General features: G+C 46.9%; 1 protein-coding gene across 1 annotated transcript in view; it reads right to left on the bottom strand.

The window, feature by feature from the left end:
* Nucleotides 1-15,086, bottom strand: part of CEP126 (centrosomal protein 126) — a 66,809-nt gene that overhangs the window by 23,289 nt on the left and 28,434 nt on the right. Inside the window, exons 4-5 of the mRNA XM_074981704.1 lie at nt 13,308-13,419; nt 9,289-9,487 (exon numbers count right to left, since the gene is read on the bottom strand). Of these exons, the coding sequence (XP_074837805.1) occupies nt 9,289-9,487; nt 13,308-13,419 (311 nt within the window). The remainder of the gene's footprint in view (nt 1-9,288; nt 9,488-13,307; nt 13,420-15,086) is intronic.

Below are 15,086 nucleotides of genomic sequence, written 5' to 3'. Positions count from 1 at the left end.
AAAACAGAATATACAGAAGTTTGCTAGCTACTTTTTAACCTTTTCTTTTAGTCAAATTATATTTTTAACCTCTGTTTAAACTTTACAGCTGAAGAAAGCATGACAAAAATTCTACTCTAAATTTTCTACATAAGAATACATCTTGGAACTAGGTATAGCATTTCCAGATGGAAAAAAGTGCAACAAGAAATCAAGGACCTTATTCTCATTTACACCTGGCCTCCACCTAAAATTGCACCAATTTAACTAACAATGTATTTCTAAACTGATTTAGTTAAACTAAGGCTTCGTCTACACTACGAGGTAAATTCAAATTTAAGGCAGCTCAATACTACAACGTCACTGTCTTCACTGTAAATACCATTAGCTGGATTTAGGGAGCACTAATATTGATATCACAACATCATCAAAACCGACTGGGTGTAGCATCAAGTTTGAATTTAAACGTCCAAATGTACACAATTGTGGAAGCACCATGTCTTAAAATTGAATTCAATGGCGTCCAGAAGTGTCCTGTATGTATCCCACAATGCCTCAGAGTGCTCTGCTCTGTCTGTTTCCATCTCTTTTACTCTCTAGGCGCAGAGGAATTAGGTAACAGGAAGCCCGTGAATTTGAATTCAGCATTAGGAATCCCATAGCTGTGGGGTCATGCTTGTTTGAGAGGCTGAGAAACTTCCTTCCTTCTTTGCTGTCAGTGCTATGATCACATCTACCCATTCAAAATAGCCCCAACATGGAGTTCATGGTTCTGTCTCTGCAAGCTGAACATGGAGAAGGAGCATATCACCAAAATATATAGAAGGAAATGGCATGAACATGTAGGGATGAAATTAGGAAAGCCAAGCACAGAATGAAGTATAGGTAGCAGGGAAGTTATAGAAGGGGTTTATCAAGTATGCAAGACCAAAGGAAAAAAAAAAACACTTAGGGTTGGTGTGGGTCCTCTGGTCAATGGAGAAGGTGAGCTGATAACAGAAGATCATAGGCTGGCAGCACCCCTGCTGTGAAGAATTGGGGAGTTGTGGTGGATCACAACCTCAATTTGAGACAACAAAGTGATACCATTGCAAAAAAAAAAGGTAAATGCAATTTTAGGTTGCTTTAACAGAGGCACAGTATGAAGGCAACCATATCTCCCAAATATGGGACAGGGAGATATGGGGGAGTGGAGAGGCAGCTCCTCCCGGCTCCACCAAGCCTCGGGGAACCGGGAAGGTGGCGGCAGCTGCTGGACCCCCACTAGGAGCCCCAGGGAACCAGCAGAGACACAACAGCCACCCATGTTCCCCCTGCTTTCCTGAAGCTTAGGGAAGTGAATTCCATCAGCAGCTGAACCTGCACAACTGCTGGCGGAAAAGGTTGGGGGGGCAGGGAAAGGACCCAAATATGGGACTAATGAGTCCCTTTTAAAAAATAAGTTGGGACACCTTTTTGGCATCCCAAATACGGGACCGTCCTGCCTAATTGGGACGGATAGTCACCCTTCATAGTATGCAAGTCACAGGGGAGAAGAGCACACTTGAACCTCCTTAATCCAGGTGTCTGTAATCCAGAAAAACATGTGGTTCAGACCCATGCATCGCTACTGCCATAATGATAACTAAAAACAAAGTAAATTTAAATCCAGTGCAACAAAACAAAGTATATTTCATGTACACACTGTATTGTGTAGCATACATTTAACTTGCAAACAGGAAAAATGGCAGACCACTGTATTGCACAATTACTGGTTTTTGCTTAATTACCAACATAAAAACAAAATAAGTTTAGCTACAGTGCATTAAGGATTTATTTTACAACATGTTATATATTATGGTACTCTATAATGGTTTGTAAATACAAAAGCCTTAGTAAAATACTTTATTTAGCCATCATATTATGGTCTAGAAAATTCCATAATCTGGCATGGTCTATTTCCCAAAATTGCCATATTAAAGAATTTCAAGTATACTGCTCTACTCAGTGCTGGTTGTGTCTTAGCTGGAATATTGTATCGCCAAAGTATAGAAAGGATGTAGAGAAACTGGAAAAGATCCAAAGGTATGCAAAAAAGATGATCAAAGGGCAGAATGCAAACCATGTGAACAAAGACTGAAAGAACTGGGTAGCTTTAGTTTGGAAAACAGGCGATTAAGGGGAGACATCATTGTAGTCTTCAAATACTTGAAAGACTTCTATAAAAAGAGTGGAAAAAGTTGTTCTTTCTTGACACAGAGGGAAAAACAACAGGAAATGGGTTAAAACTGCAGTGTACCAAATTTAGATTACTTTTCAGGAAAAGCTTCTTAACTTTCAGAACAATAGGACAATGGAACAACTACCTAGGGAAGTTGTGGAAGCTCATGGAAGTTCCTTCACTGTGAGGTTTCAAAAGAAGGTTGGAGAACTGTATGTCTTAGATGATTTGGACCCAACAAATCCTGCATCTTGGCAGGGATTCAGACTACATGATCACTGAGGTTCTTTGTATCGGAGGGGTAGCCGTGTTAGTCTGGATCTGTAACAGCAACGAAGGGTCCTGTGGCACCCTATAGACTAACAGAAGTTTTGAGCATGAGCTTTCATGAGCACAGACTCACTTCATCAGATGCAGGTTCTTTGTAACCACAGGGTTCTATGATTTACAAAGGAGAACATCCTCATGAGAGTTGTCCCTGAAACAGAATGGAGGGAATGAGGTTAAAAGCAAACTGAAGGATATATCCCAGTTCCAGCATGCTTAAGGCCCAGTGGTAGGTGGTGATACGAATTCAAGCCCTTAGGAAGTGGAATAGCCTGCTTGGAGGGGTGGGGCAGTAGGAAGAACAGGTAGCAGAAGCTGATACTGCACAAACTGGTGATCCGTCCTGAACAACAAGGTCAAACTGAGTGATGGTGTTCCTAGGGCTGACGAGATGAGCTCACAGAAGACAAAAGAGGAGGTGAAGGTGGTCTTCTCCTGTAACTTTTCCTTTTTCTCTTAGATTGAACCTGCTGACAATGTGTAAAAAAGTGTGATGGTTGGACTGCTGAAAGGTGAGTAGCATCTTCTTTTGGGAGAGGAACCCTTGAATCTTTAAGGCTCTGAAGCTTGTAATCAGTCTACTGAGAAAAAATACTGGTCCTCTGAAAGGGTGGTCTATTGCATCCCCTAAGGAAGCCCTGATGATTGGAGCCACAAACACCTACACATTGTAATGCCTGATGTGACGGCTCTGGCAGCAAAATCTTCAGCATTCAATGCAGCTTGAAGCAACGTCCTGGCTACCTTTTTTGTCTCTTTCACTACACTATGAAAAACTCTTGTCTGACCTTCTCTGGCAGCTCATCTGCAATTTAAAAATATTATCCCAAAGGCAGCTGTCACAATGCCTCAGCAATGCAGTGGTAGTTCAGTTGTAGAATAAACTTTTCTCCCAAAAGGATCACACTTCTTTGCATCTTTTGATTTTGGGGTAGATGCTGGTGAACCTCAGTGTTTCGGTTAACAGCTCAAATTACCAATGACACCTGGCTGGGGGGAAGTATTTTCAAACCTCTGTGAAGGGACATAATAATGTGCTTTCATTCCTTTTGGCTGTGGAAGGGAGGGAAGATAGCATTTGCCACAATACCTTTGTGAATTTCAGAAGTTTCATTTAAGGGGAGCACTGCTTAAGAAGTCCCCAGAGATCCCAACATATCTGTATTCTCTGTCAGCTCTTCTGAACTACTTCCACCTATATATGTGGATAGGTCCTCTTCAGGTCTTGGTGGGCCTAACATGGTGAAAGAGAAGTGAGGAAACACCAGACTCTATTGATTCATCAGGCAATGAGCTGGAGCCTAAGGCTCACTGAGGTGATACTTCCTCCAATCTTTCAAAGAGACAGACACCAGCAGACTCAGCAGATCGCATACCATGGCATATGCCCAGTTGTCAATGGCACTAGGACATTCTTATACGCTGATGAATAGGATGGTGTTCCCTTAAAAATTGGTCTCAGTAGCACCACCTGTGGTGTTATCTGCACTAGGGAGTGTCTCCTTCCCACCAGGGGCGATGCATGGGGAATTCACGTGGTGTCATATGTATACCACCAGGATCACTCACCAGAAGCGGGGTGGCCTTGTTTATTGGACACTGGTACTGGAAACATCAGTCTCCTGAATGACAGTTCCATTTATGAAGCACACTGTTTTTTTGTTCTGTACCAAAGGAGGAGATTGATTCCAAGACTCTCCCACATCTGGAGGTGTGCTCCTAACTGAAGCAGAAGTGTTCAGTGCCCTCCCCAAGCAGAAAGATCCCAAGGGTGGGGGCAGAACTGCCTCAGTAAGAAGGAAGCTTTCTAGTCTGACCTCTGTCTTTTTAGTTGTCTATTTAAAAGTGCCTGCAGATTTGGTATCTCTGTCTGATGTCAGCTTCTCCAAGACACTTCCGATTTTCAGAGTGCAAACAACACATTTGCATGAGCTTCTTATATCTATCACAAGATTTGAAGAACAGGGACTGCGGCATGCCCTGGGACTGGGCAACAGTACCCAGAACCTGAGGGAGCTGAGTGTATATAACAGACTGGCAGAAAAGGAAAGACGCTAAGACATATGAGTCTACATATGAGCACTCCTTCGAAAGGGCAAAAATCGACATGTGGAGGTTGAAACAGTGGGTGTTGAGAGGGAGCGACTGCACAGTAATAGTAGATCGATGAGTCAATCTGCCCTTTTGAAGGGCCACTGCGGTCTTTCAAAGGGAGTGTCCACATTGCTCCAAGCTCACCTTCGAAAGAAGGGAGGCAGGAAATGCTGCAGATGGGGCCCATGGCTGACAAGCCCCTCCCTCCATCTCCCAAGACCTGAGTGCTGTCCAGCTGTCCCCAGCCCGGCAGAGCCTACTCATGCTCCAGAATGGAGTCACAGCAGCAGCTCCTGCAGGAGGACACCCTCATCCTGGTGACTCTGCTGTCAGTGCTCTGCACTCTCACTGCAGCTGCTCCCCATCTACTTGGGTGGCTGAGTGGTCCCCCCACCCAGTACACCTCCAGGTTCACCCCTGGGAGCCCCGGTGCCTCTGGAGCCACCCCAGCAGCACCAACTGGTGGGAGCACCTGGTGCTGGGGGAGTGGAATGATGAGAGGTGGCTGAGGAACTTCCACATGCTGAGGCAGACCTTGAGGAGATCTGCCACTGGCCCACCCCCTGGCACCAGGACACCTGCATGCGGCCCGCTCTCACCCTGGAGAAGTGGGTTGCAATCACCACTTGGAAACAGGCCACCCTGGACTCCTACTGCTCCATGGGACAACAGTTTGGGGTGGGCAAGGCCACTGTCGGGGTTCTACCTATGGAGGTAAGGCAGGCCTGGGTCACCGCCCCTCCCAGGGCCAGGTGGGGGGGCAGGACGAGGGTAACTCACTGCTGCAGTGGCCAGGCTGGGAGGGCAGGCCAGAAGCGGGCAGGGAGGTAGGGGCAGGAGGCAAGCCGGGACTGGAGGCAGGCTGGGGGTAGAGGCAGGCGGGGACTGCCTGCCACGTCCTCACAGGAGCACATGTTCCTCTCCTCCCATGCACCTCATCAGAGCCATCAACGCAATGCTGCTGCACAGGGTTGTCCGTCTGGGGAATCTGGATGCTGCGATCGTGGGCTTCAAGGACCTGGGCTTCCTGAACTGCTTCGGCACACTGTATGGCACACACATCCCCATCAGCACCCCGGCACATAGCACCCACCAGTATGTCAACAGAAAAGGCTACAATCTGGTGATCCTCCAGGCCCTGGTGGATGCTACGGGCCGGTTCACAGACATCTATGTGGGCTTGGCTGGTTGCACCCATGACGCCGGATCTTCTGGAACTCTGGGCTCTGCTGTTGCGTGGGGGCTGGCACATTCTTCCGCCCAGCGGGAGAGCCCGTTGAGGATGGGACGTAACCATGCTGCTCTGCATGGTGGCAGATTCGGCCTACCCCTTCCAGCCGTGGCTCCAGCAGCTGTACCCGGGAGATGTTCAACCAGTGCCTCAGCCACGTCTGCAGTGTCATGGAATGGGTCTTCGTGCGCCTTAAGAGGTGGTGGAGGTGTCACCACACGAGGTTGGAGGTCAGGGTCCTCAATGTGCCTCAGGTGGTGGGTGCCTGTTGCATCCTCCACAGCATTGTGGAAGGCAAGGAAGACGCCTATGTGCGGGACAGGTAATGCATCTGGCGCTGGCTAGGAGCGTCATGCCAATGCCCTCCAATGTGTTCAGCAGCCTCTCCCATGCCACCCTCTGCCACTCTACCTCGGCCTCTGTGAACCGCAGGTGCTGCTCAGCCACCTCCTCCTCTGCCCGGCGGTGGGGGGGAGAAGGGGCGGTGCCTCCAGCTGCGACCCAGACAACGCACAGCAAGGGGTGGGGCCTTGCCGTCCTCAACATCTGCCGGGGGTCTCTCAGAGACCCAGGCTGGTGCTGGGCTCTCCCAGCCCATGGATGGTGCAGCTGTATGGAGAGAGGCACAGTGTGTTGTTAACATACTATGGCCTGCGGGGTCTAGACGTAGGCCAACCCCTTCCCAGCTGCGCATCCCATCAGACGGTGCAGCAGCTGGGGGGCTTCTCAGATGGGTGGGAAAGGCCATGGGGTTTGGTCCCTGGGTGCTGTCCAGCACCATCCAGCTGCCACCCCGTGTGTTGCTCGTGGCTCTGTCCAGTGGGGGCGTGTGCTGGCCACCACCAGTGGGCTGCCACAGGGTGCTGTGTACCCCAGTGGGCCAGCACGCGTGCAGCCTGGGACAACTGGTCCTGAGTGCAGCTGCCTGTCCGGTACCCCATGGACATGGTGTGCACCCCACCATACACGTACCAGAGGGTCCCTTGGTGACATTCAGGGATGCCCAGCTCCCAGTCACCTGACTGGATGAGCAGGAGGGGATGTAGATCATGAGGTCCCCCTCCTTGCTCCACCACTCAGTGTCACGTCAACCTCCAGGGTCCCCGGTCCAGTCTACTACTCCTCGTCTGGTTGTGACTCGTCTGCGGATGTATCCAGGACCTCTGGGGGTGGGGAGCTGCCCTGCAGCCCCAGGATGCCCTGGAGCTCCCAGAAGTAGGTGCAAGTAGCTGGGGCTGCCCTGGAGCAGCCAGCCTGATCCCAGGCATAGCCCTGTAGTATTTCTTTTTGTGACAGGTCCCAGAGGTGCGATACCGCGAAGGATGAAAGACAAAGACAAACATAGACAGCAGGGGACCAACAGTTCTATAGTCTGAAGGCCCTGAGTTTATTATTCTCATAGCTTTTATAACCAAGTGAAAGCACATTATTATGAGAAAAGCAATCAGCTACAATACAACTGGCTCAACACCTCTGTCTCTAAAAAAGCCACATCGTTCCTCCCAGTCTTTGAACATGAACTCTCGGAAAACACCTAGTTCAAGCAACACAGCTCCTTGTGGCTTGCCTCCTTGGCTATGTCTACACGTGAAGCCAACATCGAAATAGCTTATTTCGATGTAGCAACATCAAAATAGGCTATTTCGATGAATAACGTCTACACGTCCTCCAGGGCTGGCAACGTCGATGTTCAACTTCGACGTTGCGCGGCACCACATCGAAATAGGCGCTGCGAGGGTACGTCTACACGCCAAAGTAGCACACATCGAAATAAGGGTGCCAGGCACAGCTGCAGACAGGGTCACAGGGCGGACTCAACAGCAAGCCGCTCCCTTAAAGGGCCCCTCCCAGACACAGTTGCACTAAACAACACAAGATACACAGAGCCGACAACTGGTTGCAGACCCTGTGCCTGCAGCATGGATCCCCAGCTGCCACAGCAGCAGCCAGAAGCCCTGGGCTAAGGGCTGCTGCCCACGGTGACCATAGAGCCCCGCAGGGGCTGGAGAGAGAGCATCTCTCAACCCCCCAGCTGATGGCCGCCATGGAGGACCCGGCAATTTCGACGTTGCGGGACGCGGATCGTCTACACGGTCCCTACTTCGACGTTGAACGTCGAAGTAGGGTGCTATTCCGATCCCCTCATGAGGTTAGCGACTTCGATGTCTCGCCGCCTAACGTCGAAGTTAACTTCGAAATAGCTCCCAACGCGTGTAGCCGCGACGGGCGCTATTTCGAAGTTAGTGCCGCTACTTCGAAGTAGCGTGCACGTGTAGACACAGCTCAAGAGAGCAGATGTTTCGTTTGCAAAACATGTTATGTTGCTCTAGATGCCAAGAGCCCAGACGGGCCTGGGAGACATGTAGGGGGGACAGGCAAAACTCCTTCATAGCCCTGCTGCAGTTCTTTGACTTTACTGTGTACCTGTTCCGTGGTATGCTCTGGGTGGCCCCTCTCAGGGGCCCCGGGCCAGGTTGGAGAATGCTGTGGCTTTTTGCCATTTGACGCCCATCTCATGGAGGACCTCCTCTTCTTTTCAGAGGCCCAGGAGGTCCCACAGCTCTCACTCCATCCAGGAGGAGACCCTTTTTTCCGTCCCCCCCGCAGAACCCTAGCAGCCCTGTGAGGACTCGGCGGGGAGGGGGAAGGGACCTGGGGCTCACGTGGGAGCTGTGTGCTGGCCATTGTGGCCTGCTGCTGCTACCAGGGGTTGGTCAGAGCATGCAGCTGGAGCTCATGCTGGGGCTGCTCCTAGCACGCTCTCAGCTTCCTGCAAGCATACTGCTTTAAGGTGGCCAGATGCAAGGATAATGGAGATGGCGGTGCCACAGTCCAGGTGACCGGTGCCATGGCGGACCCCTCTTTAAAGAAAGTGGGATGTGGAGCGTCTACATGTCCACTCTTTCAATTTAGTTTTTCGAAAGGGGATGATTTTCCTGATATGGGATCGGAGTTTGGATTTCGCCATCTGAGCCCCGTTCTTTCGATTTTCTTTCAAAAGAAGGTGTTGCACGCGTAGACACTTCTTTTCTTTTGAAAGAGAGCCACATATTTCAACATCTTGTGCATGTGTAGACACAGCTTAAGACTATAAACAAGTACCAACAATGTACAACAGAAAGGACTAGGAAAGTGGGAAACTCTTGCACTAGCAAAGTAGGACACTTCCACAACCATCGTAGGCAATAAGAAGGCAATGGGAGCTGGAATGCAGGGTCTGTCCTTTGTATAATTGGGCAACAGCACAAAACAATAGACAGGGCACATTCTCTCCTGGCTGGTACCACTAAGTGAAAAATGTGATACTAGTATAGTGGGCACACACGCCTCAAATTGAATGGACATGTGCAAACACTTGAAACAGAATCAGACTGAAGGGATGATACCTGCCCATGTGACTTTTCATTTTTTAGAAAGACACTTTAAAACATTATTTAGTAACTTTAAAGAATCCTACCGCCAAGCTGCTAAGATGCTGTTCTTCAAGGAGTCGCTGCACTTCCTCCAGATTTTGCTTGAAGAGAAGTTGGTCACTCTCCAAGTTTGTTTCACTGTTTTCTTGGATCAGTTTATCACAGCCACCATTTATGGAGATCTGCTTCTGATGTAAGAAGCCATTTTTAGACGCTGATGAATCAGAGGGAGAAACTGCAGTTCTTGGTGTGAGAAAATAAAAATTAAGCCAAAAGTAACTATGTATTTCTTGGTCTAACTAACACTTGCCAATATATAGCTATTAAAATAAGAAATATGCTGAAGTGCATAGCAAGAAGATAGTAGTAGTAGGCATCCTTCAGTCTACGTAGACTATGGATCCAAGAATGTAGACTATGGATCCAAGACTATGGAGCAAGAATATAGTATCTCCCAAATAAAGGCAACATAATATATACTCAATTATTAGTGGTTTGATAGCACTGCTAATTATTAAGGTTGTCCAGTTGCATATAGTTTTGCAATACTTTAACCATTTGGGTCACAACTTTTCATGCTTAACGCCTGCCTCAGGCTGAATTCTTCTGGAAAGCTTCTTCCAAAATGGTTCAGCTATTTCCAAGAATGAATTTAGAGGTTTCCACATTCAAAAATTCTGGTGACATTTTCTTCAAGAAACTTTAGTGCTCATAGATGTGATTTTTGCCATCCCATGAAAATTCACCAAAATTTGGCCTGGAATTCACAAATGCTCAGTAAAGACTTGCCACTAAACTCCCTAAAGACATTGTGTATACTGTGTGTGCTCCAGCTCAGGGCTGTGCAAGATATCCCCTGCTGCTGGAGTAGACTAGGTGCTCGTAAGGCAACAGACAAGGAGGAGCTTGTGTCGCCTGTGCTCCAAATGACTAACTGCTGGGCTGCAGACAGACAGACAGGAGGAGAAAGTTGCCTCATTTTGAAAGCAGAGAAGTGTCCCCTATAAGCTGAGCACATGGCAGCCACCCATGATAGATTCAGATGCCACCCCACGAGTAAGCAAAGAGCCCACAGACACCAGTATGCACCTTTGTGTACAACAAAATTTATTCCGCCCATGGATGAAAACAAATTAAAAGGAACACTGATGCAGAGGAGACAAAAGCCAGATTGGAGGTGGGGGTGGGAAAATGCAATGGGATAAAGAGCCAGAGGGATGTCTGGGATTGGAGGCTACTGGGGGAAGGGAAGAAATTGAACTATGAGTTGGGACAGAAAAAGACATAGTGTGATTTGGCAAAGATACTGGGAGCTGGAGGCAGACACTGGAAGCCATAGAAGGAAACAGGTAGGAGATACCTGGGAGCCAGTGAATGGACTGGAGTGGAAGACTGACATCAGATGGGAATTAATTGGAAAGGATGCGGGGAATGGGACTGTGAATCAGTGGTGCAGAGAAAAGAAGAAGGTAGCAGAAACAGCTTGGATGAGGAGCTGTGGTTTATGACAACTGGGATTTGCTGGGCCAGCAGGGTCAATAGCCACTGCAGCCCCAGGGTAAGGTGTGTTGGGGGGGAACTGGATCCATACCCCCTGGAAGGGGTGGGGCCTCAGATGGAAGAGGCAGGGAGAAGGGTGTTCTGCCTCCCCTCCCCAAGCCCTCAGAGCAATGGGCAATTCAAAGGGACCTAAGGCTCCAGTTCACCACCACTGCTGCAGTAGCAGCATTGACAGCCAGGACCCAGGGTAACTGCCCCCATTGCCACCTCCTCCCATCAGTGCTCCTGGGCCAGGTAAAGATTGAGACATGGATACAGTAGAGGGCAAGGGGCATATTGAGACTGGATGAGGAGCAAGAAATAAAACTGGGAGTCACTGAGGGCAGGAAATGTGACTGAAGGAGAGAAATAGATTGGGTGAGAAGGCAGGAGGGTACCTTGGCTGCTCAGCTGAACACAGAGAACAAGAAGCTGTTGGGAGGCCTGGCAATGAGACTGAGAATGAGAAGCCTAAAATGTGGAGGAAGGACAGGACTGGGACGTGGGACAGATAAAAGGGTGGGGGTGGAGGGCTGAAAGGATCATGCTTGTGGAGAGAGGGCAGAAGAATCTGTGCTGACCCCTAAAACACACAGCTTGGAATAGCAACAAAGGTTACCAAGCCTCACTTCTCCTCTGCTGACAGCAGAGGTGTGTGAAACCCTCAAAGTGTCTTTAGTGCTGGTCCACAGAAAGGACGACAATGTACTACTGTTATCAGTTAGCCACTTAATTCAAGTGGGAAAAGTCTATGGAGCAGATATAAAGATTCCACCCTTATGGAAGACCAATGTAGGTGTCAATATGGTGTCACACTCTAGAGTTTCTATTTTTGAGTTTGCTTTTTATTAAAAGAACCTAGAAAATCACACAATACTGTGTCTATGTTCAAAGAGCATTAAAATTGCAAAGTCAAACACTCATACATTAAGAAATAGCAGATTAAAGTTGACTTTGCAACCCTTATTCAACCCTCTTGTGTTGTATATACTAGGATACAGTCTTTAATTACATGATCATGTACAATTTTAATTCAAGTTGGAAAGCTTAGAGCAGACAAGATAGAAAATTGCAGAAAGTTAGTCTCACAGTTAAAGCAGTTGAAGGCTTTCCCAGAAAACTGACTCTGGCACAGAGTTCCTGTGTGATGCTGGGCAAGTCACTTAAATAAAACATTTTGTGTGAGGTCAATACTTATGTGTTCCTCCTTTTTTGGGTGACTCTATTGATACACTGGGGTCTGACTGGCTGAAATGCTGTGCACTCACAGCTGAAACTGAAGTCAATGGGAGCTGGGCTTTGAACACAGAATGAGGTGTACAATAGTAAGTATTGTGACAAGTCTTAAGAGACACAAATACAAAATTAATAGGTAGTCTCTTGACCTTAATTTTTGTACCTCAGTTCTTCATCCATGAAATGGGAATAAATACCTACTATCTTCTTGAGCTCCAGTAATGCCCGGTAGACATGGGTGAAATTTTTTCAGAAAATATTTTATTCACTGAAAATGCAGTTTTAAATGACCCAAAATTATTCACTAATATATGTTGATTTTGCAGAATAGATTTAACCAAACTGAAAGTTAAATGTTTCAGAAAGGTCAAAAGGAAATGGTTTGTTTTGACCAACCTTGAAATTGTTATGAATGAATACAAAATGCTGCTGAGAATGACAGTGAATAGACATTGGCAAAGGGAAAGAGAAAGAGAATGACTTATACCCCAGTGGCTAGGCCACTCATCTAGGATTTGGGAGACCTAATATCAAATCCCTGCTCCAATGACCATTTAATTATTTATACCAAATGGAAGAACTTTTAATAGGAGAGGTTGTGGAAGACCAGTATCACATATATCCCACAGCCCAACATCTAGGACATATCTCCTGCAACATACGAAATCAAAATTCAAATCCCTTTTCCACATCAGAAAGGGAGAAAGCAATGAAATTAAGCTGAGTCTCCCTCATCACAGTGAGTTTCCTAACCACTGGGCTCATGTTCATAAGGAGATGCCATCTTCTTCTCATTCCTGCTGTTCAGTGAAGCTATTTCTCCTTTGCTTTTATTAAAAAGCCCCAAATTGAAACTAAATAATCCAGCTGAGGTTGAAACAAAATGAGTCATTTTGATCAAACCTGAAAAATGTTCAACTGAATGCAAAATGAAACATTTTCCCCCAGAACTGTCTAAGAATAAAGAAAATCCATTAGTCATCCTTTTCTAATTCTCAGATGGCAGAAACTGCAACTGATGCAGACAAGGACCATCCTGAGGCTGCTCTAACTGATTAGATTAAAGGAATGTAAAGGTTTGTCTCCTTTCCTCTGCTTTTGTGCCATGTAGACATCAAACAATTTAAGGGTATGGCACTAAGTTTTCATTTTAGTAGTTCTCATAGCAGCATATTTTGCCACTAATTTGCCAAAATTTCCGGAAGATTAGTGCCAATTATTTTCCGTATCTTGCAAGGCATTAAATAATTTAGTTTTTAAAAACAACAAAATAAATAGAAATGCTCACCTGCAGCTGCTTTTGTGTCTATTAGATGATGATAAATATAACCCTGATGTTAAAAGAGATCCTTGGATGTTTTTGAGGGCCTCTTCTAATTGAGGAGCTGGTTTCCTCTGTACTATACACAAGTTAAAGAGAAAGACATAATTAAGAAATATCCCATAAACTTTGTCACAAAACATTTCGATCAAAATTTTCAAACTTGGATGCCTAAAGTCAGACTAAGAATAAACAGAAATGGTTTGATCGTAACTAGGAGCTGGGGTTCAAGACCTCTGAAAGAAGAAAAAAAAAATCAGCCTAGTTCTATTTAGATGCCTAAATACAGGTTATTCAGGAACCTGGTCTGAATTAACAGTTTTGGCATTTGTCTGCAGTGTACTTTTTTTATACAAATTAATAAATGACTGAATTTTTCTGTCCTGTACTTCATTGGGGTGAACTGTAGCTTACTCCTCATGTCACAGGTATTAGTACGTCAGGGGAAGGTGGCTCCACAAAAATGCTGCATGCTCCTTTTGTGCAGGCAGGCAGAACAGGGTCAGGATTTGCTTCACCTCCCTCATATGCTAGGTCAGGGGTCAGCAACCTGTGGCTCGTTAAGGAGCCACTTGCAGCTCCAAACACTGACACCACTTGTGGCTTTGGAGGCTGTCATCGCTTAAACAAAGGCTGCAGTTAAAACTAGATTTAGTTTTTTTGTTTAAGCAGTTGCAGCCTCCAGAGCCACAAGTGGAGTCAGCTACAGCAGGGAGCGTGGGGGGAGGAAGCCAGAAGGGCAGGGACCTGCCCGCACGCTGCACATGGGAGAATTCCAAGGCTGCAGAAGAGCTGTGGGGGAGGGGCAGCTGGGCATGCCCTGTCAGAGCCACGCTAAGAAAGAGGCAGCAGGGGAGGCAGCAGCTGCGGAGGAGCAGCAGCAGCATGCATTGCTCCTTGTCTCAGGCAGGTAAATCCTGGGGATGGGGGGAAGGTTTGGGGCTAAAAGGAGTTAAACCTGGAGGTTGGGAGTCGGTTTGCAGGATGTGGGGGGCGGATTTGGGGGCTGAGGCAGGTAAAGCCTGGAGATGGGATAACAACTTTCTAACTGGTATAAATCATTGTTTGTGCGCTGTTCTTAAAATAGGGGTGACAAAAAGCATGGTTTGACATTATTTATTAAGGACTGTCTTGCATTCACAAGCATTGCAGCTCTTGAAGTGTTGATTTTGTAACTGAATTTGAAAAAATGTTTTTTTGGTATTTCGGTTACAGACCCCCACACTAGGTGGTACAGCTATTGGTCACTGACATCAATTATTCTGGCCTTGGCGCAGCATGGAAACCAAGAGAACGTGATTCAAAACCTTGACCTTCTCATTCTGGACTCCGGACAAATCAATGACTAAGCCCTAAAGTAGTACAAGTTGAACCGCTCTAGTTCGGCACTCTCCTGTCCAATATCTGTAATCTGGCATCATTTTAGCTAACCGGACAACCATTTATCTTGGGTGTGGCCAAGTTTCCAAGTGTTCTGTGCTATCATTTAGCTGTAATTTACCCCAAATGCCTTCTAAGAGTCCAGTAAGCAGTGGAAGTGTTGGTAATGTGCTAGACAATATTGACCTCCTGGGGTCCAGCAAATTCTCTCAGTGCTGGTCAAGTCCCACGGGTGCCAGACTACAGGGGTTCAACCTGTAGCTTTTTTTTTTTTTTTTACTTTGACAATGCACAGTTGACTCTGTTGCATTCATAACAACAAATCTAACAACTAGGCTACAGCTACAATTTTTTTATTCAATACAG

Source organism: Carettochelys insculpta, chromosome 1 (assembly GCF_033958435.1).
Source record: "Carettochelys insculpta isolate YL-2023 chromosome 1, ASM3395843v1, whole genome shotgun sequence".
NCBI lineage: Eukaryota > Metazoa > Chordata > Testudines > Carettochelyidae > Carettochelys > Carettochelys insculpta.
Note: the sequence above shows the minus strand (reverse complement) of the source record. Positions and strands in the feature narration are given on the sequence as shown.